This window comes from Sorex araneus, chromosome 6, assembly GCF_027595985.1.
Source record: "Sorex araneus isolate mSorAra2 chromosome 6, mSorAra2.pri, whole genome shotgun sequence".
Lineage (NCBI taxonomy): Eukaryota > Metazoa > Chordata > Mammalia > Eulipotyphla > Soricidae > Sorex > Sorex araneus.
Window position 1 is genome coordinate 164,151,057 of NC_073307.1, and position 27,191 is coordinate 164,178,247.

Sequence of the window (27,191 nt, forward strand, 5' to 3'; positions counted from 1 at the left end):
AAAGAGCTCCCCGCCGCCCTCCTCGCCTCCGCCGCCCTGCGCGTGCGCGCCCGTGCCGGCAGGCTTTCCTTTTCCGGGTCCCCGCTGGACCGGCCGGGCGCATGCGCCACTGTCCGCTGGCGGCTCGCGGCTCCTTCTTCCGGCCTCCCCCTTGGGTCGGATCCCGCTGAAGCCGGGCCAGCGCGAAGCCCTAAACGAGTGACCTGTGACCCCGGAAGTGGACCTTCGGGTCCCGGGCTCTCCCGGGGCGGGAGGCGAGGGCGCCGACGCCTGCAACCCCCGGAACACCCGCCCCACGCCCACCTTTGGATGCTGCCGGCGGGTGCCCGGCCCGTGTCCCGGACCCGCCTGCCAGCTCGGCCCCTCGGAGCACTCGCGGGCCGGGGGTGGGGGCCCGCACCCCGCCCCTGATGCGGCTCCACCCCCGCGCCCGGGCCTCGCACCGCTGACCGCCGGGCCGGCCCCGCCCCCTGCCCGCACCCGCGCCCCGCCGAGCCCGCTCCCCGGCCGGGGGAGGCCATGGCGTGAGCGCGAGGCCGGGCCCCGGGGCCCTCGGGCGCCAGGCGGGGCATGGGCCGGGGGCCGCCCTGATGAGGGTCCCGGGAGGGGGGCGCGCGCAGCAGCGGCGGGGCCATGGGGTCGCAGGTGCTGCAGATTCTGCGCCAGGGGGTGTGGGCCTCGCTCACCGGCGGTTGGTTCTTCGACCCGCACCAGAGCACCTTCTCCAACTGCTTCCACCTCTACGTCTGGATCTTCCTGCTTACCTTCCCCTTCCTCCTGTACATGGTGAGTTGCTGTCGCCGCCGGCGGCGCCTGCCAGGCACAGCCTGGACGGCTGGCTGTCCGCGGCCCGGCCGGAGTCGGGGGGTGTGTCTCGGGAGTAGGGATGCCGAGAGGATTCCGGGCCGAGTTTCCCTTGCCTGATGCGGGTGACCTTGAACCCCCCACCTTAATCTCCGGTCCCTCTTGGAGGGCGCTCCTCCCCCTCCTGGCCCGAGGGTGTGGGGATCCCAGCTCCCCGCAGGGCTGTGGGAGGAGGGCTCAGATCTGCTGCCCCTGCAGGTCCTGCCCCCCAGCCTGATGGTGGCCGGCGTGTACTGCCTGGTGGTGGCTGTCATCTTCGCGACCATCAAGACTGTCAACTACCGGCTGCATGCTATGTTCGACCAGGGGGAGATTGTGGAGAAGCGCAGCTCCACCGTGGGGGAGGCAGAGGAGGAGGCGGCCCAGGGGGACAGCAATCCACCCAGGTTGGTGGTCTGGGCAGTGTGGTGACGGGGCCGGGTCAGGCCCCCCGGAGTGGTGGATCTACTGTCAGCTGGAATTGAACTGGAGTCCCTGAGAAGTGTGTGTGTGTGTGTGTGTGTGTGTGTGTGTGTTTGTGTGTGTAATGTGAGGAAGCACCGTGCAGAGGGGAGGTGAGATGCTGTCTTTTGCCAGGGACCCCGGCGTGGAGATGACGGTGTTCCGGAAAGTGAGTTCCACGCCCCCCGTGCGCTGTAGCTCCCAGCACTCCGTGTTTGGCTTCAACCAGGTCTCGGTGAGCGTGGCCCCGGCTCTCAGCCCACCCTGCCCACGGAGCCCGTCCCCACGCACCGCCCCTCACCTCTCTTTCCTCTCTGTGCCTTGGCTCAGGAGCTGCTTCCCCGGATGGACGACTCCGGGCCCCTTCGAGGTAGGTGCTGCTGTGGCTCTGGATGCTCGTGGCACCTCCGGGCGCCAGGGCTGCAGCTGACGGCCGCGCTCTGCCGCAGACATCAAGGAGCTGGTGCGGGAACAGGGCAGCAACAACGTCATCGTCACCTCCGCCGACCGCGAGATGCTGAAGCTGAGCTCACAGGAGAAGCTGAGTGCGTGGCACCCCGGGGTTCCCCTGCGGCATGCTGGCCCCACCGGAAGGGGGGGCTCGTGAATGTCCTCCCCCCGGGCCGGGCTCACGGGTGTCCAGAGGGCCCCTCTCTTCAGCTCCTGTCCTTTCCTGTCCCTGACAGTTGGAGACCTTCCGCAGACGCCCCCAGGGGGCATCCCGGACCCGTCTCTCCCCAGCACCGACTCTTCCGAACGCTCTCCGCTGGCTGGAGGGGGCGTCCCCTGGGGCGGGAGCAGCGTGGTGGACACGCCGCTGAGCCCCCTGCTGAAGGGCAGCCTCAGCCAGGAGCTGAGCAAGAGCTTCCTGACCCTCACCCGGCCGGACCGCGCCCTGGTGAGGACCAGCAGCCGCCGGGAGTCCCGGCGGGGAGTGGGCGGCTACCAGCCCCTGGACCGGCGCAGCTCGGGGGAGCCCCTGGCCCAGAAGGCGGGCTCCTCGGACTCCTGCTTCAGCGGCACGGACCGAGAGACCGTGAGCAGCTTCAAGAGCGAGAAGACCAACTCCACGCACCTCGACAGCCCCCCGGGCGGGCCGGCTGCCGAGGGCAGCGACACAGACCCACCGTCTGAGGCTGAGCTCCCGGCCTCCCCTGACGCCGGCGTCCCCTCGGATGACACGCTCCGTTCCTTTGATACCGTCATTGGAGCCGGCACGCCCCCAGGCCCGGCCGAGCCGCTGCTGGTTGTGCGGCCCAAGGACTTGGCGTTGCTGCGGCCGGGCAAACGGCGGCCGCCCCTGCGGAGACACTCGCCCCCCGGCCGTGCCCCTCGCCGGCCCCTGCTGGAGGGGGGCGGCTTCTTCGAGGACGAAGACACGAGCGAGGGCAGTGAGCTGAGCCCGGCCTCCAGCCTCCGCTCCCAGCGCCGCTACAGTTCCGACAGCTCCTCCTCGGCTTCCGGCTACTCCCCCGAGAGCTCCCGGGGTGCGGCTGGAGGCGCCCGGAAGCGACGGGCCCCCCATGGGGTCGAGGAGGGGACCGCTGTGCCCCCAAAGCGGCCCTATGGGGCCCAGCGGACACCTAGTACCGCCAGCGCCAAGACGCATGCCCGCGTGCTGAGCATGGACGGGGCTGGGGGTGACGTGCTCAGGGGCCCCCTGGCTGGCTCCAAGGCTGAGCTGGAGGCCCAGGCTGGGGTGGACCTGGGTGCCGGGGAGCCCACGGTGCTACCCGCTGAGGCCCGCAGGGGACCCGATGCCAACCAGCCTGGCTGGCGGGGGGAGCTGCAGGAGGAAGGTGCCACCGGGGGAGGTGAGTGCGGGGGGCGGGGGGCGGGGTGCTGAGCTGTCTGGGCCTCTGCTTGGGGCCAGTCGGGGGCCTTGTAGCAGATGACGGGGACACCGGTGAGGGGCCCGTCAGGCAAACCCTCGGGCGAGTGGGGACAGCAGCGGGCCACTGAGGCCGCAACACCACAGTGCCAGCTCAGGGCCAGCATCCACTCCGCCTCCCGACCCTCTGTGCAGCACAAAGCGTTCTGGGGTCTGACGTGGCTGCTAGTTGAGTGAGGGGTCAGGTTGGCCAGGCTGGACCCAGGGCCCTGGCAGGGAGTAGTGGGGGCTTGGCCTGACCTCGAGCTCCAGGCAGCAGGCCCTGTGACCATCAGGCCTGTCACTCACGCTCTGCGCCTCTCTCCGGCCAGCCGCCGAGGACACCAGCAAACGAGACCGTTCAAGCAGCGTCCGACGCACCCAGGCCATCCGCAGGCGCCACAACGCCGGCAGCAACCCGACGCCCCCTGCCTCCGTCATGGGCTCCCCTCCCAGGTGAGCCCCCTGAATGCGGGGCGGGGGCCCCCCTGTGTGCTCGGGACTGACCCCCCACTGCCCCCTCACAGCAGCCTGCAGGAGGCCCAGCGGGGCCGCGCCGCCTCCCACTCGCGAGCGCTCACACTACCCTCAGCCTTGCACTTCGCGTCCACCCTGCTGCTGACCCGCGCGGGCGCCAACGTGCACGAGGCCTGCACCTTCGACGACACTTCCGAGGGCGCCGTGCACTACTTTTACGACGAGAGTGGTGAGCCCGTTGTGTTCCGCTCCGCCAGGGCCCCCCGGCACCAAGAAGGGAAACTGAGGCGTGGTCCAAAATAAGGCTTGAATGAGGACGAGTTCAGGACCATTCCAGAAGTGGCTGTAGGGGGGGAGGGTGCCCTCAAGCCTGCAGACCCTCCCGGAGGCTGCCGCATCCCCCGGGGGAGGCACGGCACGCGGTTCTCTTCCCGTCCCTCACTGTCCCACCCCCGTCCCAGGCGTGCGGCGCTCCTACACCTTCGGCCTGGCTGGCGGCGGCTACGAGAACCCCGTGGGACAGCAGGGCGAGCAGCCGGCCAACGGGGCCTGGTGAGTCTGCGCGCCCCAGCGGCCTCCCTCCCTCCTCGTGGGGTGGCCCGAGCCTGGGGCCCGGGAGCGGGGAGCAGGGACCCGGGCCTGGGCCTCCGCCTGTCCTGGCTCCTCTGGCCGTCTTGGTGACCCTGCGCCCGTGGCTCTGCTCCCTCAGGGACCGCCACTCCCACTCGTCCAGCTTCCACTCTGCCGACGTGCCCGAGGTGGCGGGAGGCCTGAACCTGCTGCCGCCGCGGCCCGTAGTCCTGCAGGGCATGCAGGTGCGCCGAGTGCCCCTGGAGATCCCCGAGGTGAGGAGGCGGGGCCCGCCCCCGGAGAGGCTCTGGTCGTGGGGGGCCACGCGGGGGTTGCAGACTGTGGGCTGATCTGTTGGCGGGCACAGCGGGCAGGTCTGGACTTGGACCTTGCAGTGCCAAGGTGGGGGTGGTGTCTGGAGGGGCTGGGGGGGCGCCGGGGGGCCACACGGTGTTAGGGAGCAAGCATGGGGCCCTGCAAGTACAAGCCGCGTGCAGCGCTGCTTGCGCCCCCGTGGAAGCCAAGTGCGTTCTGATCCCAGAGGGGCCTGCAGTCAGTTGGGGCAGTGGGTGCCCTTGTGGATGGGTGCCCGTGGTTCGCCCGCCCTGGCAGTTGAGAGCAGCCACGTGGCTGCTGCCTGGAAGCCCCGGCCTCGCCAGCAGGGCCAGCACCTTCTGGTCTGTGCCTGGGTCCGGTCCCCGCAGAGTCGGCACGTACTGGCGCAGAGGCCCCCCCCAAGCCCAGAGAGCGGCCTCAGCACCCAGCTCTGTTCTCAGACCAGCGCTTGGTCAGCACGACCCCTCGTGGCCTTGTCCAGGCAAAGGCCCAGCTGGACTTCCCTGAGTCCAGGAGGCAGCAGGCACGCTGCCGAGCCGGGCAAACGTGGGAGCTCATCTCTGGCCCCCGGCAGCCTGCAGCGACATCCAGGAGTGAGGAGCAGGGCCCTGTGCAGGCGGCCAGGGCCGGCCGGGGCGCTCTGCGGAAGGACACAGTCTCCCAGCCCGTGTGTGCTGGAGGGGGCGGGTGGCGAGGGCGCAGGCGGGGGTGCGGGGCTGATGGGCGTGGCTGTGGGGGCCGCAGTTTGACCTGCTGGACCAGGAATCCCTGCACGAACCCCAGGAGCAGACGCTGATGGAGGAGGCGCCGCCCCGCGCCCAGCACAGCTACAAGTACTGGCTGCTGCCCGGCCGCTGGACCTCCGTGCGCTACGAGCGGCTCGCGCTGCTGGCCCTGCTGGACCGGTGAGTGCCCTCCGCCTGCCGGCCCGGGGGACTTCTGGAACCCCAGGGTGGGTCTCCGGTCCCATTAGTCGCCCAGGTCCCCGCAGATCGCTTCCCTCACTCACCCATAATTGTGTATTCGCCGTGTCTGACGTGATTAAGTCAAGTCCTGAAACCGAAGGAAAACCTTAAGCCGGATCAGGGATGGGCTCTTGCCTCGCATGTGGCCAGCTCCGGTCCAGTCCCTGGCACCCAGCGTCCCGCCAGGAATCACTCCTGAGCACCCCCGGCCTCCCCGCTCCCCCACTTATCCGAGGAGAGGGAGGCCGCTCAGACACGAGCGTGGAGATGTGCCAGGAGCTGTGCTCAGGGTCTGCCCGGGCACTGCCTGCCTGGCATAGTGCAGCATGGCCCAGGGCGTGCAGACTCCCGCCCCCGGGAGGTGCCCTTGGGGTCTGCAGGGGGGAGCAGACGCCGTCTCAGGTGGGTGTGGGTGCAGGTCTGGGTGGCCCCGCCCTGTGCTCACGCTGACCCCACTCCCGCAGGACGCGGGGGCTGCTGGAGAATGTCGTGGGCGTGGGCCTGAGCAGCCTCGTGGCCTTCCTGGGCTACCTGCTGCTGCTCAAGGGCTTCTTCACCGACATCTGGGTCTTCCAGTTCTGCCTGGTCATCGCGTCCTGCCAGTACTCCCTGCTGAAGGTCAGTGGCGCCCAGCGGGCTGCCCTGTCGCCCGGCTCCCCCCTTCTGCACGCGAGGCCGGCTGGGTCCGAGCCCCATGCTGGGACGGGGCCTGGCTCTCAGTGCCAACGTGCCCATGGTCTCTTTCAGAGTGTCCAGCCTGACGCCGCCTCGCCCATGCACGTGAGCACCAGCGCCTTCCCCCACTGGCTGGTCCGGGGTGGCGGGGAGGGCCAGGTCCCCGGGACCCCCTGCTGCCCCCCACGCTGGGCCCGGGCCGGTGCCTGTGTGACTCGGGGTCGGGGTCCCCTCCGCAGGGCCACAACTGGGTGATCGCGTACAGCCGGCCCGTGTACTTCTGCGTCTGCTGCCTGCTCATCTGGCTGCTGGACGCCCTGGGCTCGGCGCAGCCCTTCCCGCCCATCTCCCTCTACGGCCTCACTCTCTTCTCCGCTTCCTTCTTCTTCTGCGCCCGCGACGTGGCCACCGGTCAGACGGGCTAGGACTGCGGTGGCCCCGATGGGTGCGGCCCCGGGGCGTGTGTGCGGGTGGGGGACTGGCCGGCTCACGGCCCGCTGTGCCTTCCCCGCAGTGTTCACCTTGTGCTTCCCGTTCGTCTTCCTGCTGGGCCTCCTGCCCCAGGTCAACACCTGTCTCATGTACCTGCTGGAGCAGATCGACATGCACGGCTTCGGGGGCACAGGTAGGAGCCCGCGGGGGCTCGGTGTACCCCACATGAGCTACGTCACGGGACAGGGTGCAGGGGTGAAGGTGTTTGTCTCGCACCCCGCCAACCCGGCTTGGAACCCTCAGCACAGCCACAGAAGCCCCCTGCCAGCTTTCTCGGGACGGCCTGGAGGCTGGCCAGGGCCGAGGGGAGCAGAGAACAGGCCCCCCCAGGGGTCAGGCGCGGGGAGGCCTCACCTGCTCCCTCTCACTGGTAGCCGCAACCAGCCCGCTCACCGCCGTCTTCAGCCTGTCCCGAAGCCTGTTGGCCGCCGCCCTGCTCTACGGCTTCTGCCTCGGGGCCATCAAGGTATGGGATGGGGAGAGGGATGGGGAGAGGGAAGCGTGCAGGAGCCCCGGGGCACCCGTGCCCCTCCCCCCACGCCCTGAGCCCCTTCTCTCCCCAGAGCCCCTGGCCAGAGCAGCACGTGCCGGTCCTCTTCTCCATCTTCTGCGGCCTCCTGGTGGCGCTGTCCTACCACCTGAGCCGGCAGAGCAGTGACCCCACCGTGCTCTGGTGGGTGCCCGCCGGGGCCTGTCCGTGGAGGGGACAGTGGCTTGGCACCGCCCCTGACCACCCGCCTGCCCGCCAGGTCTCTGATCCGGAGCAAGCTCTTCCCCGAGCTGGAGGAGCGGAGCCTGGAGACGGCCCGGGCTGAGCCCCCAGACCCGCTCCCCGACAAGATGCGGCAGTCGGTGGTGAGGAGGCGCCACCGCCGCCAGGGGCACTTTCCCTGGAGGGGGGCTGACGGGGTGGGCCCGGGCACCCACACTGCTCTCCCGGCTACAGCGCGAGGTCCTGCACTCGGACCTGGTGATGTGCGTGGTCATCGCCGTGCTCACCTTCGCCATCAGCGCCAGCACCGTCTTCATCGCCCTGAAGGTGTGTGCGACGGGTGGGGGTCCCCCACCCCTGCCCCGGGCCTGCCGCCCAGACTCAGCCTCCGTCTCGCCCTCCCGCAGTCGGTGCTGGGGTTCGTGCTGTACGCGCTGGCGGGGGCCGTGGGCTTCTTCACGCACTACCTGCTGCCGCAGCTCCGCAAGCAGCTGCCCTGGTTCTGCCTGTCGCAGCCGCTGCTGAAGCCGCTGGAGTATAGCCAGTATGAAGTGCGCGGTGAGTGGGGGGGGGAGGGTGCCGTGCCAGCAGGGGGCGCCCTCTGCCCACACACCCTGCGCCTTCCTGGCCGCGCCTCCTCGGAGGAGGTGGAAGTGGAATCCCAGGGCCCTTGGGCTCCGGCCCAAGTTACAGGCGGTTCCCTGGGGCCTGGATGTGCCTGGCGCATGATTTCACCACTGGCGGGTCCACCGGTCATTGTCTGGATTTGTTTCAGTGTTTGTTTATTTTTGGACTTTCCCAGCGGAGCTGGAGGCCACCTGGGCCTCCCTTGCTGGGGCCAGGAGTGCCAGAGAGCAAATCCGGGGCCCCGCGCATGCCAGGAGGGCACCCCAGCCCTTTGAGTGCCCTCCCCGGCGATTGCGGGTTTTCCGGCGGGCTGGGAGGCTGTCGCAGGGCCAGCATCCCACACAGCTGCATCCCGCGCAGGCCACGCGGCCCTTCTGAAGGGTCCTGTGGCCCAGGCCACTGCCGGCCTGCCCTCGCGGGATGGGTGGGCTCCACGCCTGCTTCCCTATACTAGAACTGCAGAGGTTGGGCCCCTGTGGGTCCAGGGCCCTGGCGCATGTGCCCTGCGTTTCCCTCTGAGCATCTGGTCCAGCCCTCCAGGGGCTGGCCGCAGCCGTCCACAGCTGTCCGCGTTGGGTTCCAGGCGCGGCCCAGGTAATGTGGTTTGAGAAGCTCTACGCCGGCCTGCAGTGCGTGGAGAAGTACCTCATCTACCCCGCCGTGGTGCTCAACGCCCTCACGGTGGACGCCCACACCGTCGTCAGCCACCCCGACAAGTTCTGCCTCTAGTGAGCGCGCCCCGTCCCCCCTCGGCGCCCCCGCAGCCCAGAGAGGGAGGGCCCCCGCCTGGAGGGACTCCCGTGTCCCCCAAAGGCATCGAGAGGGAGTCTTCCCTTTGGGTCCTGGCCTTGACACGTGTCCTGGCCGCCAGCTGCCGGGCCCTGCTCATGACCGTGGCCGGGCTGAAGCTGCTGCGCTCGGCCTTCTGCTGCCCGCCCCAGCAGTACCTGACCTTGGCCTTCACCGTGCTGCTCTTCCACTTCGACTACCCACGCCTGTCCCAGGGCTTCCTGCTCGACTACTTTCTCATGTCCCTGCTGTGCAGCAAGGTGAGACCCCAGCCGGGCCGCGCCCCCGGAGTTCCTGCATCCTGCACCCCCACCGTGGGCCACCCACAGCTCCTCAAGGAGCAGAGAAACCCCCGAGGTGTGGAGGGGGCCGGGGGGCCCCGAGAGTCAGTGGGCAGCTGGGGTCTGAGCCCGGTCTGCCTGCCGCCAGCCCTTCTCTGACCTGTCACCCCCTCCCCCAAGCGTGGGGTGATCGGGGTGGCCTTCTCTGGACACCCTGGCCTCGGAGACCAGCTGAGGCTGCAGCCCAGGCTGGCTGTGGACGCCGCCCTGTCTGCTGTGCGCATGGCCGGCTCTGCAGGGGCCGAGCCTGCTCTGCTGGACACTGCCAGTGGCCTGCCGGGACCCCGTGTTGTGGACCTTTTTCTGACCCACGGGGGCAGGGTGGGCCCAGGCGCTGCTGGCTTTACTGGCCCTGTGGCACTGCATGGGCCCAGCCGTGCGGACGGCCACAGGGCAGAGCATGCAGGCTCCAGGGCAGTGCGCAGGGGGTCACGCCATGCCAGAGATGGCACTTGGGGTCCCTGGCAGCCAGGTCTGAGACTGACCCTGAGCTATCTCTTTGCCTGCGCCCCCGGGCTTACTTCTTGCCTGGGGAGTCAGACCCAGGGGACAGGTGTCGACTTGTCCCTTTGGCAGGGTCTGTGGCTGTCCCTGACCCGAAGCCCCGTGGGGAAGGCCCCTGTCTCCGACACTGGGGGCCTGGTGTGCTCGGGTGACCGTCTTTGCCAGGGCCACCCCCTTCTCTGGGCCTCGGCCTTCCTGCCTGTGAGATGGGGCGGTGGGAGGAGTCCCCAGCTGGTGCTGTGAGGGTGGCGGGGGGACCAGCACCCCCGGGGGTGGGGGTGGGAAGTGATCTTGACTTAGAGAGGGCCACGGGGTAGCCGGTGGGGAGGCCGGGGCGCGGAGGGGGCCCCGTCCGAGTGACGGCCTCTCCCTCTCTCACCTGCCAGCTGTGGGACCTGCTGTACAAGCTCCGTTTCGTGCTGACCTACATCGCGCCCTGGCAGATCACCTGGGGCTCGGCTTTCCACGCTTTCGCCCAGCCCTTCGCTGTGCCACGTACCCTGCCTGCTGCCCGCTGCCCGGGTGGGGGGCCTGCAGGAACGGCCGTGACTGGGAGGGACGGAGGGCGGGGGAGGGCCGTGGTGCGGGGGGGTGGCGGGCAGGGTTCCGTGTGCCGTCATCTCCTTGACTCGTGTCCAGACTCGGCCATGCTGTTCATCCAGGCTCTGCTCTCGGCGCTCTTTTCCACGCCGCTGAACCCCCTGCTGGGCAGCGCCGTGTTCATCATGTCCTACGCGCGGCCCCTCAAGTTCTGGGAGCGAGACTACAAGTGAGTGTGCGGCGGAGCCCGGCCGAGGCGGGGTGAGGCCCGCGGCTGTGGTGCCTGCCAGGGAACCCCGGGGTCTGGGCGCTCAGAGGGCACGACAGCCCGCCTGGCCCCCTGCCACCTGCCCGTCTTCTCTGCACAGCACTAAACGCGTGGACCACTCCAACACCCGCCTGGTCACGCAGCTGGACCGGAACCCGGGTGGGTACGGGGCGGGTGGGCGGGCGGGCGGGCTGGCTGGCTGGGGAGCACGGCACTGAGCCCCCCCCCCCCCACTGTCTGTCCTGGTGGCAGGCGCCGACGACAACAACCTCAACTCCATCTTCTACGAGCACCTGACGCGCTCGCTGCAGCACACGCTGTGTGGGGACCTGGTGCTCGGCCGCTGGGGCAACTACGGCCCCGGCGACTGCTTCGTGCTGGCCTCGGACTACCTCAACGCCCTGGTGCACCTCATCGAGGTCGGCAACGGCCTCATCACCTTCCAGCTGCGCGGTCTGGAGTTCCGGGGTGAGTGTGTGCACGGCCGGGAGGCTGCGGGGTCCCGCTGCCAGGGTGAGTGCCAGGCTCAGACCCGCCCCACCCTGGACACACGTGCCCAGCTCCTGCCCCGTCCCTGCACCAGCTGCCGCTCCTGGACCCCAGGCCCCTGAGCCCCACAGCCTCTGGAGAAAGGGGCTCCTCTCTCCGCGCCACCACCAGTCCGCCGACACAGGGACCGGCCTCCACTCCCGCCGGGGTGCTCATAGGGGAGCGAGCTGGCTGGGATGGGGGTCCTGACCAGGCCACCTTGTCTCCCCCTTACCACAGGGGCCCATTTTGGTTTGGGTTTGGGGGCCACACCCAGCTGTGCTCAGGGCCGACTCCTGGCTTTGGGCTCAGGTTACCCCCGGTGGGGGCTCAGGGGACCATTTGTGGCACCAGGGATCAAACTTGGGTCAGCCACGTGCAAGGCGAGCCCCCCTGCCCGCTGTCCCCGCGCCCCCCAGGGACCTACTGCCAGCAGCGCGAGGTGGAGGCCATCACGGAGGGCGTGGAGGAGGATGAGGGCTGCTGCTGCTGCGAGCCGGGCCACCTGCCACGCGTCCTGTCCTTCAACGCCGCCTTCGGGCAGCGCTGGCTGGCCTGGGAGGTGACAGCCAGCAAGTACGTGCTGGAGGGCTACAGCATCAGCGACAACAACGCGGCGTCCATGCTGCAGGTCTTCGACCTCCGCAAGATCCTCATCACCTACTACGTCAAGGTGTGCCACGGGGGCAGCTCCGCCGGGACAGGCCGGAGTGCGGCACGAGGCTCCTGGCCCGTGGGTGCCCCTGGGAGGGCACCCCACATTCCTCCCAGCAAGGACAGTGGTCTTTGTCCAGGCTTTGGTGTCTGGGCCCTGCCACAGCTCCCCAGCTGGACCCCTGCTCCTGGGACCTGCTCCCTGGTGGCCGCTATGTCCCCCTCCCACCCCAGATGCCACGGCTCTGCCAGGACAGAGCGCCAGTCCCCTGACTCCGTCCCCAGGCAGCACCCGGAATCTCAGTTCCCCTGCCAGCCTCACACTGCCAGGACCCTTGGCCATGCCAGCTGCTTTCCTTCCTAAAGCCTCCCGCTTGCCCAGACGCTTGCCGGGTAGCCAGCAGTCTCTGCCACAGCCCAGAGATGGGTGGGCAGAGTCCTGTGGCCGTTACGCCACCAGGCACCCGGACCCCTGGGGCTGCAGAGCTCCCCACAGCTCAGCCTGGCCTGGGTCTGGGTCCCTGGGTCCCGTAGCTTCCGGGGACGGAGCGGGCGGAGTTGGGGTGCAGTGCCCTTCCAGGTGGACGCCCGGCTCTGCCCTGCTGGGTCACTGCGGCCCGTCTGTCGAGTCTCGTCTCCTCTGCCACACAGGACGCCGGAGACCTTCCGTGGACACGGAGTCTCCGGTCCTCCTCGACCCGGGTGGCTCTCAGGGGTGGCCCCATTCTCCCCAGGCCACTCCCGCCTGACACAGCCCCATGGGGAGGTGAGGACGGCCCCAACCCCGTCACTCCCTCCTGTACCCCCTCGTCTCCCCTCAGAGCATCATCTACTACGTGAGCCGCTCGCCGAAGCTGGAGGCCTGGCTGAGCCACGAGGGCATCGCGGCCGCGCTGAGGCCCGTGCGGGCCCCGGGCTACGCCGACTCGGACCCCACCTTCTCGCTGAGCGTGGACGAGGACTATGACCTCCGGCTCTCGGGCCTCTCCCTGCCTGCCTTCTGCGCCGTGCACCTGGAGTGGGTGCAGTACTGCGCCTCCCGGCGCGGCCAGGTCTGGCCCCCCACGGCTCCCCTGCCTCCGCCCTGCCCGTCCCCGGGCTGAGCCGGCCCCTGAGGACGGCCTTCTTGTCCCGCAGCCCGTGGACCAGGACTGGAATTCGCCGCTGGTCACGCTGTGTTTCGGCCTCTGTGTGCTGGGTCGCCGGGCCCTGGGGACGGCCTCGCACAGCATGTCTGCCAGGTGAGCGCCCCCAGCTACCCTGTGCCTCCCCGCTCCCCCCTCCTCCTCCCTCCCTGCCCAGGCCCCCAGAGACCCCCAGCAGCCCTGCTTGGGAGTTGCCTCTCTGCTGTGGCATCTGGCTTGCTTCTGCCCCCCGCCCTTTCCCCCTCGCCCCCCATGAGGGACACAGCCAGAGACTGGCCTCCTGGTCACAGTGGGGAGACTGAGGCCCGGCCGGACCCAGGGTGGAGCTTTGAAGTCTCGCTCCCCCCAGCCTGGAGCCCTTCCTGTACGGCCTGCACGCCCTGTTCAAGGGGGACTTCCGCATCACCTCCCCACGTGACGAGTGGGTCTTTGCCGACATGGACCTGCTCCACCGGGTGGTGGCCCCTGGGGTGCGCATGGCCCTCAAGCTTCACCAGGTGGGCGCTGTACCCCAGCAGGCGCGCGCGGGGGCTGAGGGGGGAGGGGGCGCTCCCCTGGGGGGCCGCTGACCCGGCCTCCCCTCCAGGACCACTTCACCTCCCCGGATGAGTACGAGGAGCCAGCTGCCCTGTACGACGCTATCGCCGCCAATGAGGAGCGGCTGGTCATCTCACACGAGGGGGACCCCGCGTGGCGCAGCGCCATCCTCAGCAACACGCCTTCGCTGCTGGCACTGCGCCACGTGCTGGACGATGCCTCAGATGAGTATAAGATCATCATGCTCAACCGGCGGCATCTCAGCTTCCGCGTTATCAAGGTGGGCCCCGCCCTCCCGGGAGCCCCGCCCACCCGGGGCCCGCCCCGCCCTCCTGATTGCTTTCTCTTGGCCCCACGCAGGTGAACCGCGAGTGCGTGCGTGGCCTCTGGGCCGGACAGCAGCAGGAGCTTGTGTTCCTACGCAATCGCAACCCTGAGCGTGGAAGCATCCAGAACGCCAAGCAGGCACTTCGCAACATGATTAATTCTTCCTGTGACCAGCCTTTAGGCTACCCCATCTACGTGTCGCCCCTCACCACCTCGCTGGCCGGCAGCCACCCGCAGCTGCGGGCGCTGTGGGGTGGCCCGGTCAGCCTGGGTGCCATCACCCGCTGGCTGCTGCAGAGCTGGGAGAGGTGAGCCTTGCCCGCCCCCAGCTCTGCCTCCTAACGGAGTCAGAGCAAGGCGGGGCCTTCCTGAGCGCCACGGCAGAGAACTGCGCCGTCTGGGAGCCAGCCGGGAGCCCCCACTCTCGTCTGGAGAAGGCCCGGCCTCCCGGGCTGCGCTCTTGAGACAGGGCCTGGCCAGGCGTGGGGACCAAATCCCTCCCGGCAGGACTCGGGGGTCCATATGGGGTGCCGGGGATCAACCCCGGCCTAAGTGCGTGCAGGGCAAGTGCCCTGTCTTGCTTCCTGTCCCTCGCGTGTCCCCCCAACACCTCGTCTGCCCCTTCAGGCTGCATAAGGGCTGCGGCGCGGGCTGCAACAGCGGCGGCAATGTGGACGACTCCGATTGTGCTGGAGGCGGAGGTTTGACTTCCCTCAGCAGCAGCAACCCCCCGCTGGCGCACCCCACGCCTGAGAACACGGCAGGTGAGCAGGCGGCCGGCAGGAAGCAGTGGCGAGGGGGACAGCCGCCTGAGGTCGCGCGCTTATCTGTCTCCCACAGGCAGTGGCGACCAGCCCCTCCCTTCAGGGCCCGCCTGGGGCCCGCGGCCTTCCCTCAGCGGCTCTGGTGACGGTCGCCCCCCCCCTCTGCTGCAGTGGCCACCCCCTCGGCTCCCAGGACCACCCCCAGCGTCACCTGCCCCTGCTGAGGGCCCCCGGCCCCCCAGGCACCCTGGCTCTGGTATCCTCAGTTCTGAGGGTCCCAGTGGGAAGTGGAGCCTGGGGGGTCGGAAGGGACTGGGGGGATCTGATGGGGAGCCAGCCTCAGGGAGCCCCAAAGGAGGCACCCCCAAATCTCAGGTAAGGGTCCTGAGGGAGGACGGCTCCCGGGGCTGAGCTCAGGGCCGCTCTCCTCCAACCTCTCTCCTCCCCCAGGCGCCCTTAGACCTCAGCCCCGATGTCAGCACTGACGCCTCGCCCCCTGGAGCCACACAGGACCTTCCTGGCTTGGACAGCAGTGCTCCTAAGAGTGACACGCCCACAGGGGCCTCAGGGGACTGGCCTGTCCCAGCTGAGGAGCGGGAGAGCCCAGCTGCCCAGCCCCTGCTGGAGCATCAGTACTGAGGGCCATCACCCCTGGATCCCACCCCGGATCCAGGAGCTCGGACCCCTGGCCTCTGGGCCTCTCTGTCGGACCACAGAACCGAGTGGCTTTGGCTCCACGTCGGAACCCTGGCCTTTGGCTGCCTTAGCCAGGGCACCGGAACTGAGTGACCCAGACTTCTGACCTTGACCCCTGCTCTCTCGTCCTTCGTTCCGGTGTGGGTGCCCCACACTGAGGCAGGCAGCCTCCCAGCCCGGCCTCAGAGCCAACCCCATGGGCTGGTCCCGCTTGGAGCCGGTGGCCAGGACTGACGGCCCCTGGGCCTGGGGCCGGGGCTGGAAGATGGGAGGGTGGATTTCTTCTTTCTTTCCTTTTTTCTTTCTTTCTTTCCCCCCCCGCCCCCCCGTGCTTCAGAGACACCAGAATTAATAACACTATTTTTGATTTTGCTTCGCCGTTTCCTTTCTTGGGATCGTTTGGGTGGAGGGGAGGAGGCGTTTCAGGTCCCCAGCATGAACTCAGAGGAGGGGACAGGGCTTGGGCTAAGGCTGGAGATAAGGGAAGGATGGGTTCAAGTCCGACCGGGCCCACTTCCTCCCAGAGCTGTTCCCCCACAAGCCGTGGCCTGCAATTCTCTGTATCCACATCATTCCTACTTCTCCCCAATTCTTTCACGTGCTCAGAGCGTCCAGCTCCGGAGGGCTGACTCTGGCCATGATCAGCCTTGACCTTGGCCCAGGCTGCGTGTGAACTGTTGCTCCAGCTGTGAAGAGCCATCAAGGCGCCAGGGCAGGGGCGGGCGCGCACTCCCGTGTCAGCACTGACGCCTCGCCCCCTGGAGCCACACTAGGTGGCCCGCGCCAGCCCCGGCAGTTGGCCGGGTAGCCAGGTGTACTCCTTCCGGCCCAGAAGCCGGGCATGAGGCCCGACAGCTCTGGGCTGGGCCCGGCAAAAGGCCGGCCTGGGTGACCACCGCCTGGCCTCGCCCCCGCCCGCAGCGCTTCCCGCCGGCCCCGCCCCGCCCCCCGCGGCCCCGCCCCAGGCCCGCCCCCAGGCGGAGCCGGCGCCCTGAGCGGTAGCGGGACCACTGGCAGCGGGACTCCAGCGCGGGAGGCGGCCGGGCCGGAGCGCAGAGGTACCGCGGCAGGCGCGGGGGAGCCCGGGCCCCCTGGTCGGGTCGGACGTGGAAAGGTGCGGGGCGTGGCCCGGGGGTGCGCGCGGGGCGGGCGGGGACCCCGTGGCGCTTGCCGCCAGCACTTTCCCCACTTCCCTCCTGACTCCAGTTCCGAGCCCGGTGTCCACGCGTCCAGCTCCCCCCTCCCCCGCCCCACGGCGCGCGCGGGCCAGTGGATGCAGCGGCTTCCCACCCTTCCGAGTCGCTGGCGGCTGCTCCAGCCGCCGCCTGCCGTGTGCGGGACTGCCTGGTCTGGGGCTCCCCCTTCTTCCTGGACAGCCTCTTTCCCCAGCCCGCCTCCTTTGCAAGCCAGCCCCCTCCCCCAGTCCCCCGCCTGGCCCGGGAGGAAACATCTGTCGCCCCCCTGGCAGCAGAAATGGGGTCGTGACCTCCAGATGTGCTGGGACGCATCCAGCGCCTCCTCCTGGGGCAGCCAGGCCTTCCGGATCTGTGGGGGTGGGGCCGGCCCCCTCTCCCCCTCCACCAGTGACACAGGCTGAGAGGAATGTCCCGGCCTCAATGGACCCTGTGTGATGCTGTTGGGGGTGTGTGTGTGTGTGTGGGGGGGTGATGGCTGCGCTCAAGAACCGGCTCCCACCCAAGACAGGCCAGAGGCAGCCCATGGCTGCGCGCACACATCCTCGCACACATGCCACCGGGCTCAGTCCCCGTGTCCCCATCACCCCCATCCAGCCCAGAAACTTGGCACATGCACCCACACTTAACACATGGCCTGGTTCCCTAGGTCACCCTCCTTTCATCTCAGCAGCCTAGGGAGGGGCTAGGAATAGTTAACCCCAATTTAGAGAAGAGAGAACAGAAGCCCAGGGTCAGGCCGGTCCTGTCCCGGGAGACGCCACAAATGACTCTGGGCCTGGAGGCCTTTCTCGACTTGGTTCCGGAACTTCAGCCAAACCCAGACGTGCAGGAGGACTTAACTGGCGGGGCCTGCACCCCTATCTCGGCTGAGACAGGTGTCCCCCACCCCCGTCATGTTCTCACACCTCCCTTGGCACCCGCTTCCGCACCGATCAAGTCCCTGGGGCCTTGGGGTGTCTGTCTTAACATCCTGTGGGCGCTGAGTCTCGCCCCACTCCCTCCCCCAGTACAGACAGGTGCAGCACCGTGGGGGCCTGCGGAGCAGCAGGCCGGGCCCCAGTGCTTAATCTGCCAGGATTGCTCGGGCCAGGGCACCCTCCTGTGCACCTGCCAGATGGGGTCCAGGTCTCCCCGCAGCATCAAAGGGCCAGGTAGGCAGAGATTCCCACGGGCCTGACTTCCTGCCCACAGCCCGTCAGCCCACTCCTTGCCTTGCCCCCGGGGCACGACCACAGTCGCCTGCAAGAGGGTGAGCCCAGGCCTGTCCCTCAGGTGACTTGGATCCCATGACTGAGTTAATATGACCCCAGCACCTTCCTCAGGATGTGCGAGTGGGCAGGGGGCTGGGCCTGGAATTGGGGCCACTTCCTGTTCTGAAGGCAGTCCTCCTGCCATTCATAGCGGCCTTACGAGGGCCCCTGGGAACCCCTCTTCGGCCCTGTGCCCTTGGGGTGCTGAGGCCGTGGAGGCCGGGGCAGTGAGTGCACGCCTCTGGGTGCGCAGCTCCTTGGGGAGCCTGGAGGAAGTGGGAGGGGCGGGGAGGAAGGTCTCAGGGGACAGGACGTCCTCCCTTTGTCAAGTGGGCAGGACCCAGACTCCAGGGGCCTGTGGATTTCCCGTCCCGGCAGAGACCAGTTCTCTGTCCATCCGGGCCAGGAGCCTCACTCTGGGCCTGGGCCCAGGTCAAGGTGTGTGAGTGGGAGCTGGGGATGCCAGGCCGCAGCAGGGACCCCGGTTCCCCAGCGCTCAGGGAGAGGGCCCTGACCGTCCAGGCCCTGGCCTGGCCCAAGCGAAGCTGGAGGAGGGGGCTGGAAACCTCAGGCGACAGACAAGGAAGTGGCCAGGAAAGCGGAAGCGGCTTTGATGGTCATGGAGGGGGCCGGAAGCCAACCCGGGGGGCGGAGGACCAGACGAGGGGCCCGGGGTTCCTGTTTTGTCCCCAGGCCCCTCTGAGCAGCCCCCTCCTCCTTCAGGGCAGGAACTGGCCGACAGGCTGGGCACCGAGCACCGTGCCCGCCAATGCAGCCCAGCCCCCCGAGAGCCAGGCCCACAGCACGCCCATGTGGGCCGGTGGCGTGGGGAGCCCTCGGCGGGGCGCAGCCCCGGCACCCACCGACGACCTCTTCGCCCGCAAGCTGCGCCAGCCCTCCCGGCCCCCGCTGACACCGCACACCTTCGAGCCCAGGTTCACGCGGGGCCCCCTCCTGCGCAGCGGCAGCGATGCGGGTGAGGCCCGGCCCGCGACACCCGCCAGCCCCCGCGCCCGGGCCCACAGCCACGAGGAGGCCAGCCGGCCCGCAGCCACCCCCACCCGGCTCTTCACCGACCCCCTGGCCCTGCTGGGGCTGCCGGGCGAGGACCTGGAGCCCACCTTCCCGCCAGTCCCCGAGCCCCGCTGGTTCGCTCACTATGACGTTCAGAGTCTGCTCTTTGACTGGGCTCCGCGGCCGCGGGGGGCTGCGGCCCACCCGGATGCCAACTCTGGAACGCCCGCCTCGACTGAGAGCCAGACTGCCAGCTCAGACCTGCTGCTGGGGGCACCAGGCTTTGTGAGCGAGCTGGGGGGCGAAGGCGAGCTGGGCCTGAGCGGACTAGTGAGCCCCCCCGTGCCTCCTGCCCTGCCCAACACGGCCGTGTCCGTCCTGGAGGAACCTCAGAACCGAACCTCAGCCTACAGCCTGGAGCACGCGGACCTGGGCGCTGGCTACTACCGCAAGTATTTCTACGGCAAAGGTGAGGGGAGGGCCAGCCTGGCAGGGCAGGACTGGGCCAGAGTTCCTTATCACCTGCAGCGCGCACGGGAACACTGGCCTTTCCCTGGCCGCATGCAGGGTCAGGCTCGGCCTCCTGGTCAAGGTTGCCCTTCTGGAGCCAACTTTTAGCCACCTCCCCGCCTCCACCCACAGCCAGCCACGCCCCCGGCCTCCCTCTACCGCTTCCTTGCACACCTCGGGGCTGGGGAGAAAAAAAAGTGTTTTAATCTCCTTTAATGGTAGGTGAGGCCCACAAACCTCTGCACCTTCTCACCCCAACCCACTGGGGTGGGCTGGGCCTTGAAGAGGAATCAGGCATGTGGGCGGGGCCATGGCAGATGTAGGCCTGGGAGCGGGCCGGCATTGGCCCCCTGGGCGGGCGGGGGCGGGACCTCCTAGGGGGCGGGGCAGGGGGGCGACTTCATAGGAACTAACAGGTCTGGTCGGGATTGGCGAGTGGCTGGTGGGCGGGGCTTAGGCCCCTGAGGGGGGGGGACATAGGGCGGGACTCAATGACAGGGAGTGTGGTCCAGCGAGGGTGGGCGGGACCGAACACGCCTGCTCCGTACCCCCAGAGCACCAGAACTTCTTCGGACTGGATGAGGTGCTAGGTCCGGTAGCAGTGAGCCTGCGGCGGGAGGAGAAGGAGGGCAGCGGAGGGAGCACCCTGCACAGCTACCGCGTCATCGTGCGGACCACGCAGGTGGGCGGGGATCAGACCGCGGGTGGGGGGGGCAGACTGGGTTTCTCCCCCGCACCCCACGTGGATTTTGAGCGCCTCTACACTCTCTCCTCAGCTCCGGACCCTTCGCGGCACCATCTCAGAGGAGGTGCTGCCCCCGGGGCCCCCGCGGGGCCTGTCCCCCAGGAAACTTCTGGAGCACGTGGCCCCGCGGCTCAGCCCCACTTGCCTGCGCCTGGGCTCGGCCTCCCCCAAAGTGCCCCGCACCCTCCTCACGCTGGATGAGCAAGTGGTGAGTGGCAGGCAGGGGGCCCCATCCTCCAGCCAGAGCTGGCCGGTGGCACTGCTTCTGAGAATGGGCGTTTGAGCCCCGTTTACCTCCAAGGGCGATGTCTCCTTACCGGGGAACTTCTGCCCCAGACTCAGAGCAAAGGAATCCAGAGCTGCATTTTAAGGGAGGTCACGCATATGCACACCTACCCGTTTCATTGGGAGGCGCTGCTCTGAGTCCCTCCTTCCCTGCCCGTTTACCCTTCCATCTCCCCCTCGCCTGGGATGCTTACTCCTTCCCTGCATTGCCCTTGTGGGCTCAAGCCAATTGGAAGGCTTTCCCCACCCGGAGCTGAAAATTGCCCATTGGCCTCAATTCCATCTGTTGGTCATGCAACAAACATGCCTCGTGCGTTTATGCATGGAGGCCCCAGACTGGATGCTGTGGCTATATGCAGCTGACCTTGAGAGCTGGCTGCCAGAGGGGTGGAGAGGCCACAGAGAACTGTGGGTGATGGTGAAGCAGGACACCAGTGAGAGAGGGCAGGGGAGGGCTCCACAGGGCACCCAGGAGGTGCTGGCAGCCCTCCTTGCCCAGGGGGTTGGCATCATAGAGAAATGCAGGACGGGGCGGAGCAGGTGTTCGGGGCAGGACCCAGATGTATGGGCTGAGATGGGAAGGGTCACCTTTGGGTCCTGTAGGCCCTTAGGGTGGAGGGAGAAGGGGTGGGAGAGCCTTCTGGGGGGCACTGGGGGTCCAGCGTGGGCAGATTGGGTCACCTGACCCAGTCGAGCCGTAGTGTGGGACTGACCCACAGGAGGGGATGTTGTGAGGTTCCGCAGCTTCTTGGCCCTTCTGGGAACTGTGCTGCGGAGTCAGGACCCCCAGCAAGGAGGGTCATGGCGAGGGGGTGCTGGAAAGGCCTCCAGGCAGCTGGGAAAATGGGTCTGGGCTCGGGAGGAGGGTCTGAGGGGAGCCATGGACTCAGTGGCTGCAGGGAAGACACATGAATGGCAGAGGGGGGTCAGGTGTCCTGCTGTCCCTGTAGGGGGTGGGGTCAGGAGGCTGCTGAGGAGCTGAGGTCGAAGGGGGAGAAGGGCAGCAGGGGCCCGCAGGGTGGCCAGGCTTGGCAGGGAGAGAGGCAGGAGCTGGAGGCCCGGCTTGTGGCAGCCAGAGCAGCTGCCATGCATTGAGAAAGAGCCAAAGGCGCTGGGAGTGGAATGAGGGGGCGTGATGCGGGTCCGAGGCCCCCAGAGGCTGGGGGGTGCATGCCGGAGATTGGAATGTGGAGCGTGACCGTGTGACAGTTACTGGTGCGGGGCATGCCCTGTGCAGGGTCCTTCCTGAGACCCCCCGCTCCCCGCGATCACAGGCGCCCCCTTGCTTGGCCAGGATGTGGTCAGCTCCCCAGGGCGGGGCCAGCCTCAGACCAGTGTCCTCTCCTCTCCCCAGGGCCTGGTGGGGATAGGGTCTGGGGGGGGACTGAGGCCGACGCTTCCTGCCTGCCCCCCACTCCCCAGCTGAGCTTCCAGCGGAAGGTGGGCATCCTGTACTGCCGGGCCGGCCAGGGCTCGGAGGAGGAGATGTACAACAACCAGGAGGCGGGCGCGGCCTTCACGCAGTTCCTCACGCTGCTGGGAGACGTGGTGCGGCTCAAAGGCTTCGAGAACTACCGGGCCCAGCTGGACACCAAAAGTGAGGCCTGGGGGCCAGGCCAGGGGTGGGCAGCAGGTGGCGGCCTGGGGGGAACCGACTCTCTCGGCACTGTCCTAGGAGCAGTGAGGCTTGAGAATCTGGGGAAGTGGCTGCAAATGCCAAGCTCTGGGGGTGAGGGGAGGGGCTGGAACTGTCCCCAAGGCCTTGGGGACCTGCTACAGAGGGGTGTGGGGATACCCTCCATCAAACACACACGTTCTACCCAGGATTCAGCTCCGCACACCGGCTCATACCATTCCTGGCCATTTCCTGTTCTGTCTTCACCTCCTCCACTAGGTTCACTGACCCTAGGGTGGGCAGAGGAGAGGGAGCCAGTAGGGTGAAGACCCCGGGACTGGGCAGCCTGGGTGTGGGCAACAGTGGCACACTTACGTCACCCAGACCCCCCTTGCTCTCCCTCTGTGCCCCCAACGCCCCGGCCACAGCGGACTCCACGGGCACGCACTCCCTCTACACCACATACCAGGACCACGAGATCATGTTCCACGTGTCCACGATGCTGCCTTACACCCCCAATAACCAGCAACAGGTGTGAGGGGGCGAGAACCTCGGGGAGATGCCGGGATTTGGGAGAACCAGGCCGTGGGCGGCCTTGACAATATTGGGGGGGACCTCCAGCACTCAGCCCCCCCATACACAAATATTTCCCACCCCGCACTCCCAGCTCCTGCGGAAGCGTCACATCGGCAACGACATTGTGACCATCGTGTTCCAGGAGCCGGGCAGCAAACCCTTCTGCCCCAGCACCATCCGCTCTCACTTCCAGCACGTGTTTCTGGTGGTGCGGGCGCATGCACCCTGCACCACACACACCTCCTACAGGTGGGCGTCGTGGGGGGAGGGGTGTGGACTCGGGGTGCCAGTGCCCACCGCTTCCCGGCCCTGCCCTGTGGCCCCTGACTCCCGCCTCCCTCCCCGCAGGGTGGCTGTGAGCCGCACCCTGGACACCCCTGCCTTTGGGCCGGCGCTGCCCCCTGGAGGGGGCCCCTTCGCGGCCAACGCTGACTTCCGGGCCTTCCTGCTGGCCAAGGCGCTCAACGGCGAGCAGGCGGCGGGGCACGCGCGCCAGTTCCACGCCATGGCCACGCGCACGCGCCAGCAGTACCTGCAGGACCTGGCCACCAACGAGGTGACCACCACGTCGCTGGACTCGGCCTCGCGCTTCGGCCTCCCCTCCCTGGGCGGGAGGCGCCGGGCCCCGGCCCGGGGTGCGGGCGCCGAGCTGCAGGCGGCCGGCGCGCTGGTGTGGGGCGTCCGCGCGGCGGCGGGGACGCGCGTGTCCGCCAGGCTGGAGGAGGCAGCCCGGCCCGACGGCGCCGAGGTGCCCTGCCTGCTGGGGATCTCGGCCGAGGCCCTGGTGCTAGTGGTCCCCCGCGACGGCCGCGTCGTCTTCAACTGCGCGTGTCGCGACGTGCTGGCCTGGACCTTCTCGGAACACCAGCTCGACCTGTACTACGGCCGCGGGGAGGCGATCACGCTGCGGCTCGACGGGCCTCCGGGCCAGGCGGTCGGCGAGGTGGTGGCGCGCCTGCAGGTGAGGCCCGGGGGCGGGCGCCGCTTTGGTTTCTACCTGGCGAGAGGGGAACGAATCCGGGCTGCAGACAGACCCGGCCTGGGTGCGAATTCGGGCTGTAAACAGACCCGGCCTGGGTGCGGGGGTCTCCGGACGCCGAGCCTCCTGCCTTCATCCCGAAGGTCGCTCATGCTATCCTGGGGGGCGGTGGAAAGGTCTGTGCGGGGCGGGGGCGGGGGGCGCGCCCCGCCCCGCCCCCTGCTCACTGCCCGCCCCGCCCCAGCTGGTGAGCCGCGGCTGCGAGACCCGGGAGCTCGCGCCGCCCCGCGACGGTCAAGGCCGCCTGGGCTTCGAGGTGGACGCCGAGGGCTTCATCACGCGCGTGGAGCGCTTCACGTTCGCCGAGACGGCGGGGCTGCGGCCCGGGGCGCGCCTGCTGCGAGTGTGCGGCCAGACGTTGCCCAGTCTCGGCCCCCAGGCCGCTGCCCAGCTGCTGCGCTCGGCCCCCAAGGTCTACGTCACCGTGCTGCCCCCGGACGAGAGCGGTCGGCCCCGCAGGTCAGCGCGGGGTACGCGGGGAGGTGGGAGCGTCGGGCCGCCGGCCACGGCCCAGGGTTCGCTGCCTTCTCGGTGTTCTCTGGAGAACCCCACGTGGATGCCTTTCCCCCTCGGGAGAAGCCAAGTACCCGCACCTCCCGCACCACTGTCTGGTGACGCCAATTAAGCTCTAGGCTGCTCTAAAGACGGAGGGGGGCTGGAGCGATAGCACAGCAGGTAGGGCGCTTGCTTTGCATGCGGTCGACCCGGGTTCGATTCCCAGCATCCCATATAGTCCCCTGAGCACCGCCAGGAGTAACACCGCCAAAAACCGCACGTAAGAGCACTGCAGGGTGTTAGGGTATTGACTGCATGATCCCCAAAGAAGTATCCTTTTCTTTTTCTTTTATTTTTGCTTTTTGGGTCACACCCGGCGATGCACAGGGGTTACTCCTGGCTCTGCACTCAGAAATTACTTCTGGCAGTGCTCAGAGGACCATTTGAGATGCTGGAAATTGAACCTGGGTCGGCCACGTGCAAAGCAAGCGCCCTACCTGCTGTGCTATCGCTCCAGCCCCCGCTGTATCTTTTTCTTTGGGGGTCACATCTGGTGGTGCTCAGGAATCACCCCTGGCAGGTCCCCGGGATTATATGGAGCGAGGAAAGAATCCTTATCAGCTGCATGCCAGGCAAGCGACCTTTCTCCTCCTCATCGTTTAAAAAAGTCTTCCCACCAGCTGTGTGCTCTGGTTTCAGGAGGCAGAGCGATAGCACAATGAGTAGGGTGCTCACCTTGCACAGGACCACCCTGGGTTCGATTCCCCGGCACCCCCATGTTTCCCCCAAGCCATGCCAGGAGTGATCCCTGAGCGCTGGGCCAGGAGTAAGCCCTGAGCACAGCTGGGTGTGGCCCCAAAATAAAAATAAAAAAAAAAAACAACGAAAAAAGAATTTGGTTGCAGCGCTCAAGTCTCCAAGGAGGACATGGAAACGAACAAGGGTGGCTGGGTTCCACCAGATTTTATTTATGGACACTGAGCTTGGGTTTTAGATGGTTTTCACGTGTCACAGAAATCATATTCTCTCCTCTCAACGACTTCAAAATGTGAACGCGGGGGCCTGAGCATTGCCAGGTGTGCCCCCCCCCCCGCCTCCCCCAAATGTGAATGTCTTCTTAGCTCACAGATTCAGTCCCTGGACAGCAACCAGGGGGGTCTTGGTGCTTAGCAACCCATGGGGTGACTTTCGCACCCCCCGCAGTGCTCTCTGGGACTGGGGCCATCAGCACCGTCTCACAGATGGAGGCAATTGTCAGTGGCGGGTCCAGCCACGTGCGGGCCAGTGCTGGCACAGGCCAGATCTGGAACCGCCTGGAGAGGTGACCAGCAGCCAGGCACACAGTGCGGCGTGTGGGAGGGCGTGTCTGTGGGCTGTCCCGGAGGGGCCGCCCCCCCGGGGTGCCTGACACAGCCCTTCCTCCTCCCAGGAGCTTCTCGGAGCTGTACACGCTGTCTCTGCAGGAGCCCGGCCGGCGGGGGCCCCCAGAGCCGGTGCAGGATGAGGCGCCGGAGGAGGCCCTGCTGCAGGGGTGCATGCATGAGGGCAGCGCACCTGCCGCTCCCGGGGACCTGGCCGAGGAGAGGACTGAGTTCCTGCACAGCCAGCACTCATCTTCGCCCTGCAGGTGCGCCCTCTCCCCGCCCACAGGGGGGAGGCCGGCCCAGGTGCTCCCAGTCTTAGACCTTTTCTCCTCCCAGCTCCCTGGAGGACGAGGCCCCCCTCCTGCCCACCACCACCCCGGACCTGCTCCTGCCCACCACGGCCAAGCCGTCAGCACCCAGCGCCGGCCGGGAGACACCCCTGACCCAGGTGAGCAGATGCGGGGTTCAGAGGGCACGGCGTGGGCACAGGGCGGGGGTGGGCATCTTGGCATGGCCTCTGCCCTCCTCCCAGGACGGGCCAGGCGGCGAGGACGGGGGCGACACGGCCCCCGAGCTAAGAGCCTCCTTCCTGCCGCGCACCCTGTCTCTGCGGAACTCCATCAGTAAAAGTGAGTGTTTGGCGGGGCTGGGGGGCCAGCGGGGGCGGCATGACTGAGGCCCCCCTCAGCCGGCTGGGGGGCGGTGTGACTGAGTCCCTCTCGCAGTCATCTCGGAGGCGGGCAGCGAGACGCTGGAGGACGAGTGGCGCTCCATCTCGGAGATCGCGTCCACCTGCAACACCATCCTGGAGTCGCTGGCCCGCGAGGGTGAGGCCCGGGGCGGGCCTGGGGGTGGCGGCAGCCGGGCCGGGGCCCTTCTCCGACCTGCCTGACTCTGTGCCCCCAGGACAGCCCTTCCCAGAGAGCGGAGACCCCAATGGACCCCCTCAGCCGGATGCTGAGTAAGTGCCCCTTGGCCCTCCCCCGTGGCGCGCGTCCCCGTCAGTGAGAAGACGGAAGGGGGCGGGTCTGAGCCCTTCCCGCAGTCCCACCCCCAACCCCGCGTCCTCAGGCCTGACACCGAGAGCCTGTCGGAGAAGGTGTCGCACCTGGAGTGCATGCTCAGGAAGCTGGAGGTTGACCTGCAGAAGGTAAGGGGACGGGGGACGGGGGCACCGGGAGGGGGCCACCGGGGGCCCTGCCACGCTGACGCCCGCCGCCTCCCGCAGGAGAAGGCGAACCGGGCGGCCCTGGAGGAGGAAGTGCGGAGCCTGCGCCACAACAACCTGCGGCTGCTCGCACAGGCCTCCGAGCAGGGCGCACCCCCCAGCGACCTGGCCTGAGCCCCGCCAGCCGCCTCCGGGCACCTCAGGAACTCCCCCTGCGCGCTGCGCAGTTTAGCACTGCACCCCCCCCTCCCGCCACCCCCGGGCGGCTGGCAAACTGGCCCTCCCCGGCCCTGTTGTAAATATTTTGAGGCGGGAAGGGACTTCAGGGAGTAAAGAAGCCACTACTTGGGATGTGTGTGTGTGGGTGTTGTGGGGTGATGAGGGGGCTTCCGGGGTGCTGCCCGAGGCCAGAGGGGACACTGCTCAGGGCTGGGCTGGCACTGTGTTTCTCTGATACCTCTGGCCACGCCACATCAGCTTGGTCTTCTGTGTCATCGAAGCCAAGTGGAGGGCGAAGTAAGGGCACAGGGTAATAGCACAGCGGGGAGGGCGTTTGCCTTGCACGCGGCCGACCCGAGTTTGATTCCCAGCGTCCCATATGGTCCCCTGAGCACTGCCAGGAGTAATTCCTGAGTGCAGAGCCAGCACCGGGTGTGACCCAAAAAGCAAAAAAAAAAAAAAAAAAAAAAGGCACAGTGTGGATTCAGGTTCCAGAGCATATGACCACAGCTCCTCCCCAACATCGGCCCGGGTTAACGCCCCAGCCCTCTTTGGGTCACCAGGCCCCAGGCCTCTCTCTTCCTCTCTCTCCT

General features: G+C 68.1%; 2 protein-coding genes across 6 annotated transcripts; both read left to right on the forward strand.

Annotated features, from left to right (window-relative positions):
• The first annotated feature begins 62 nt into the window (after nt 1-62).
• Nucleotides 63-15,494, forward strand: PCNX3 (pecanex 3). Of its 3 annotated transcripts, none has more exons than XM_055142171.1 (35): nt 63-786; nt 1,063-1,250; nt 1,441-1,540; nt 1,636-1,675; nt 1,755-1,850; nt 1,992-3,119; nt 3,508-3,631; nt 3,706-3,881; nt 4,114-4,204; nt 4,362-4,497; nt 5,303-5,463; nt 5,988-6,141; nt 6,271-6,303; nt 6,438-6,609; nt 6,713-6,823; nt 7,065-7,156; nt 7,254-7,363; nt 7,440-7,545; nt 7,637-7,729; nt 7,810-7,960; nt 8,613-8,757; nt 8,901-9,078; nt 10,050-10,158; nt 10,303-10,432; nt 10,572-10,630; nt 10,724-10,939; nt 11,419-11,672; nt 12,475-12,705; nt 12,791-12,894; nt 13,148-13,295; nt 13,385-13,615; nt 13,696-13,970; nt 14,290-14,426; nt 14,503-14,801; nt 14,877-15,494. In XM_055142171.1, exons 1-35 carry the CDS (start codon nt 634-636, stop codon nt 15,063-15,065), a joined length of 6,120 nt encoding a protein of 2,039 aa, XP_054998146.1. In that variant the 5' UTR covers nt 63-633; the 3' UTR covers nt 15,066-15,494. The 3 variants fall into 3 exon arrangements, with proteins under 3 accessions (XP_054998146.1, XP_054998145.1, XP_004618478.2); XM_055142170.1 differs by having other exon boundaries at nt 64-786; nt 3,703-3,881; XM_004618421.2 differs by having other exon boundaries at nt 65-786; nt 3,703-3,881; nt 5,342-5,463.
• Nucleotides 15,495-16,094: 600 nt separating this feature from the next.
• Nucleotides 16,095-26,730, forward strand: SIPA1 (signal-induced proliferation-associated 1). 3 transcript variants are annotated; one of them, XM_055141914.1, is made up of 16 exons: nt 16,095-16,180; nt 18,292-19,051; nt 19,647-19,774; nt 19,869-20,045; nt 21,545-21,719; nt 22,166-22,269; nt 22,405-22,562; nt 22,662-23,274; nt 23,537-23,811; nt 25,277-25,474; nt 25,548-25,659; nt 25,744-25,840; nt 25,937-26,038; nt 26,118-26,172; nt 26,283-26,361; nt 26,440-26,730. In XM_055141914.1, exons 2-16 carry the CDS (start codon nt 18,379-18,381, stop codon nt 26,551-26,553), a joined length of 3,060 nt encoding a protein of 1,019 aa, XP_054997889.1. In that variant the 5' UTR covers nt 16,095-16,180; nt 18,292-18,378; the 3' UTR covers nt 26,554-26,730. The 3 variants fall into 3 exon arrangements, 2 of the variants coding, with proteins under 2 accessions (XP_054997889.1, XP_054997888.1); XR_008630678.1 differs by having other exon boundaries at nt 16,112-16,236; nt 26,123-26,172; nt 26,440-26,500; XM_055141913.1 differs by having other exon boundaries at nt 16,112-16,236.
• Nucleotides 26,731-27,191: the final 461 nt, after the last annotated feature.

What these genes read in the sequence shown, in the direction of transcription:
- PCNX3 (XM_055142170.1), top strand. Translation starts at nt 634, where the DNA reads ATGGGGTCGCAGGTGCTGCAGATTCTGCGCCAGGGGGTGTGGGCCTCG. An exon ending in GGGGACAGCAATCCACCCAG is followed by an intron (nt 1,251 to 1,440) that starts GTTGGTGGTCTG and finishes GTCTTTTGCCAG; the next exon opens with GGACCCCGGCGTGGAGATGA. An exon ending in AGTGACCCCACCGTGCTCTG is followed by an intron (nt 7,364 to 7,439) that starts GTGGGTGCCCGC and finishes CCTGCCCGCCAG; the next exon opens with GTCTCTGATCCGGAGCAAGC.
- SIPA1 (XM_055141914.1), top strand. Translation starts at nt 18,379, where the DNA reads ATGTGGGCCGGTGGCGTGGGGAGCCCTCGGCGGGGCGCAGCCCCGGCA. An exon ending in CACTCATCTTCGCCCTGCAG is followed by an intron (nt 25,475 to 25,547) that starts GTGCGCCCTCTC and finishes TTCTCCTCCCAG; the next exon opens with CTCCCTGGAGGACGAGGCCC. An exon ending in CCCCCTCAGCCGGATGCTGA is followed by an intron (nt 26,173 to 26,282) that starts GTAAGTGCCCCT and finishes CCGCGTCCTCAG; the next exon opens with GCCTGACACCGAGAGCCTGT.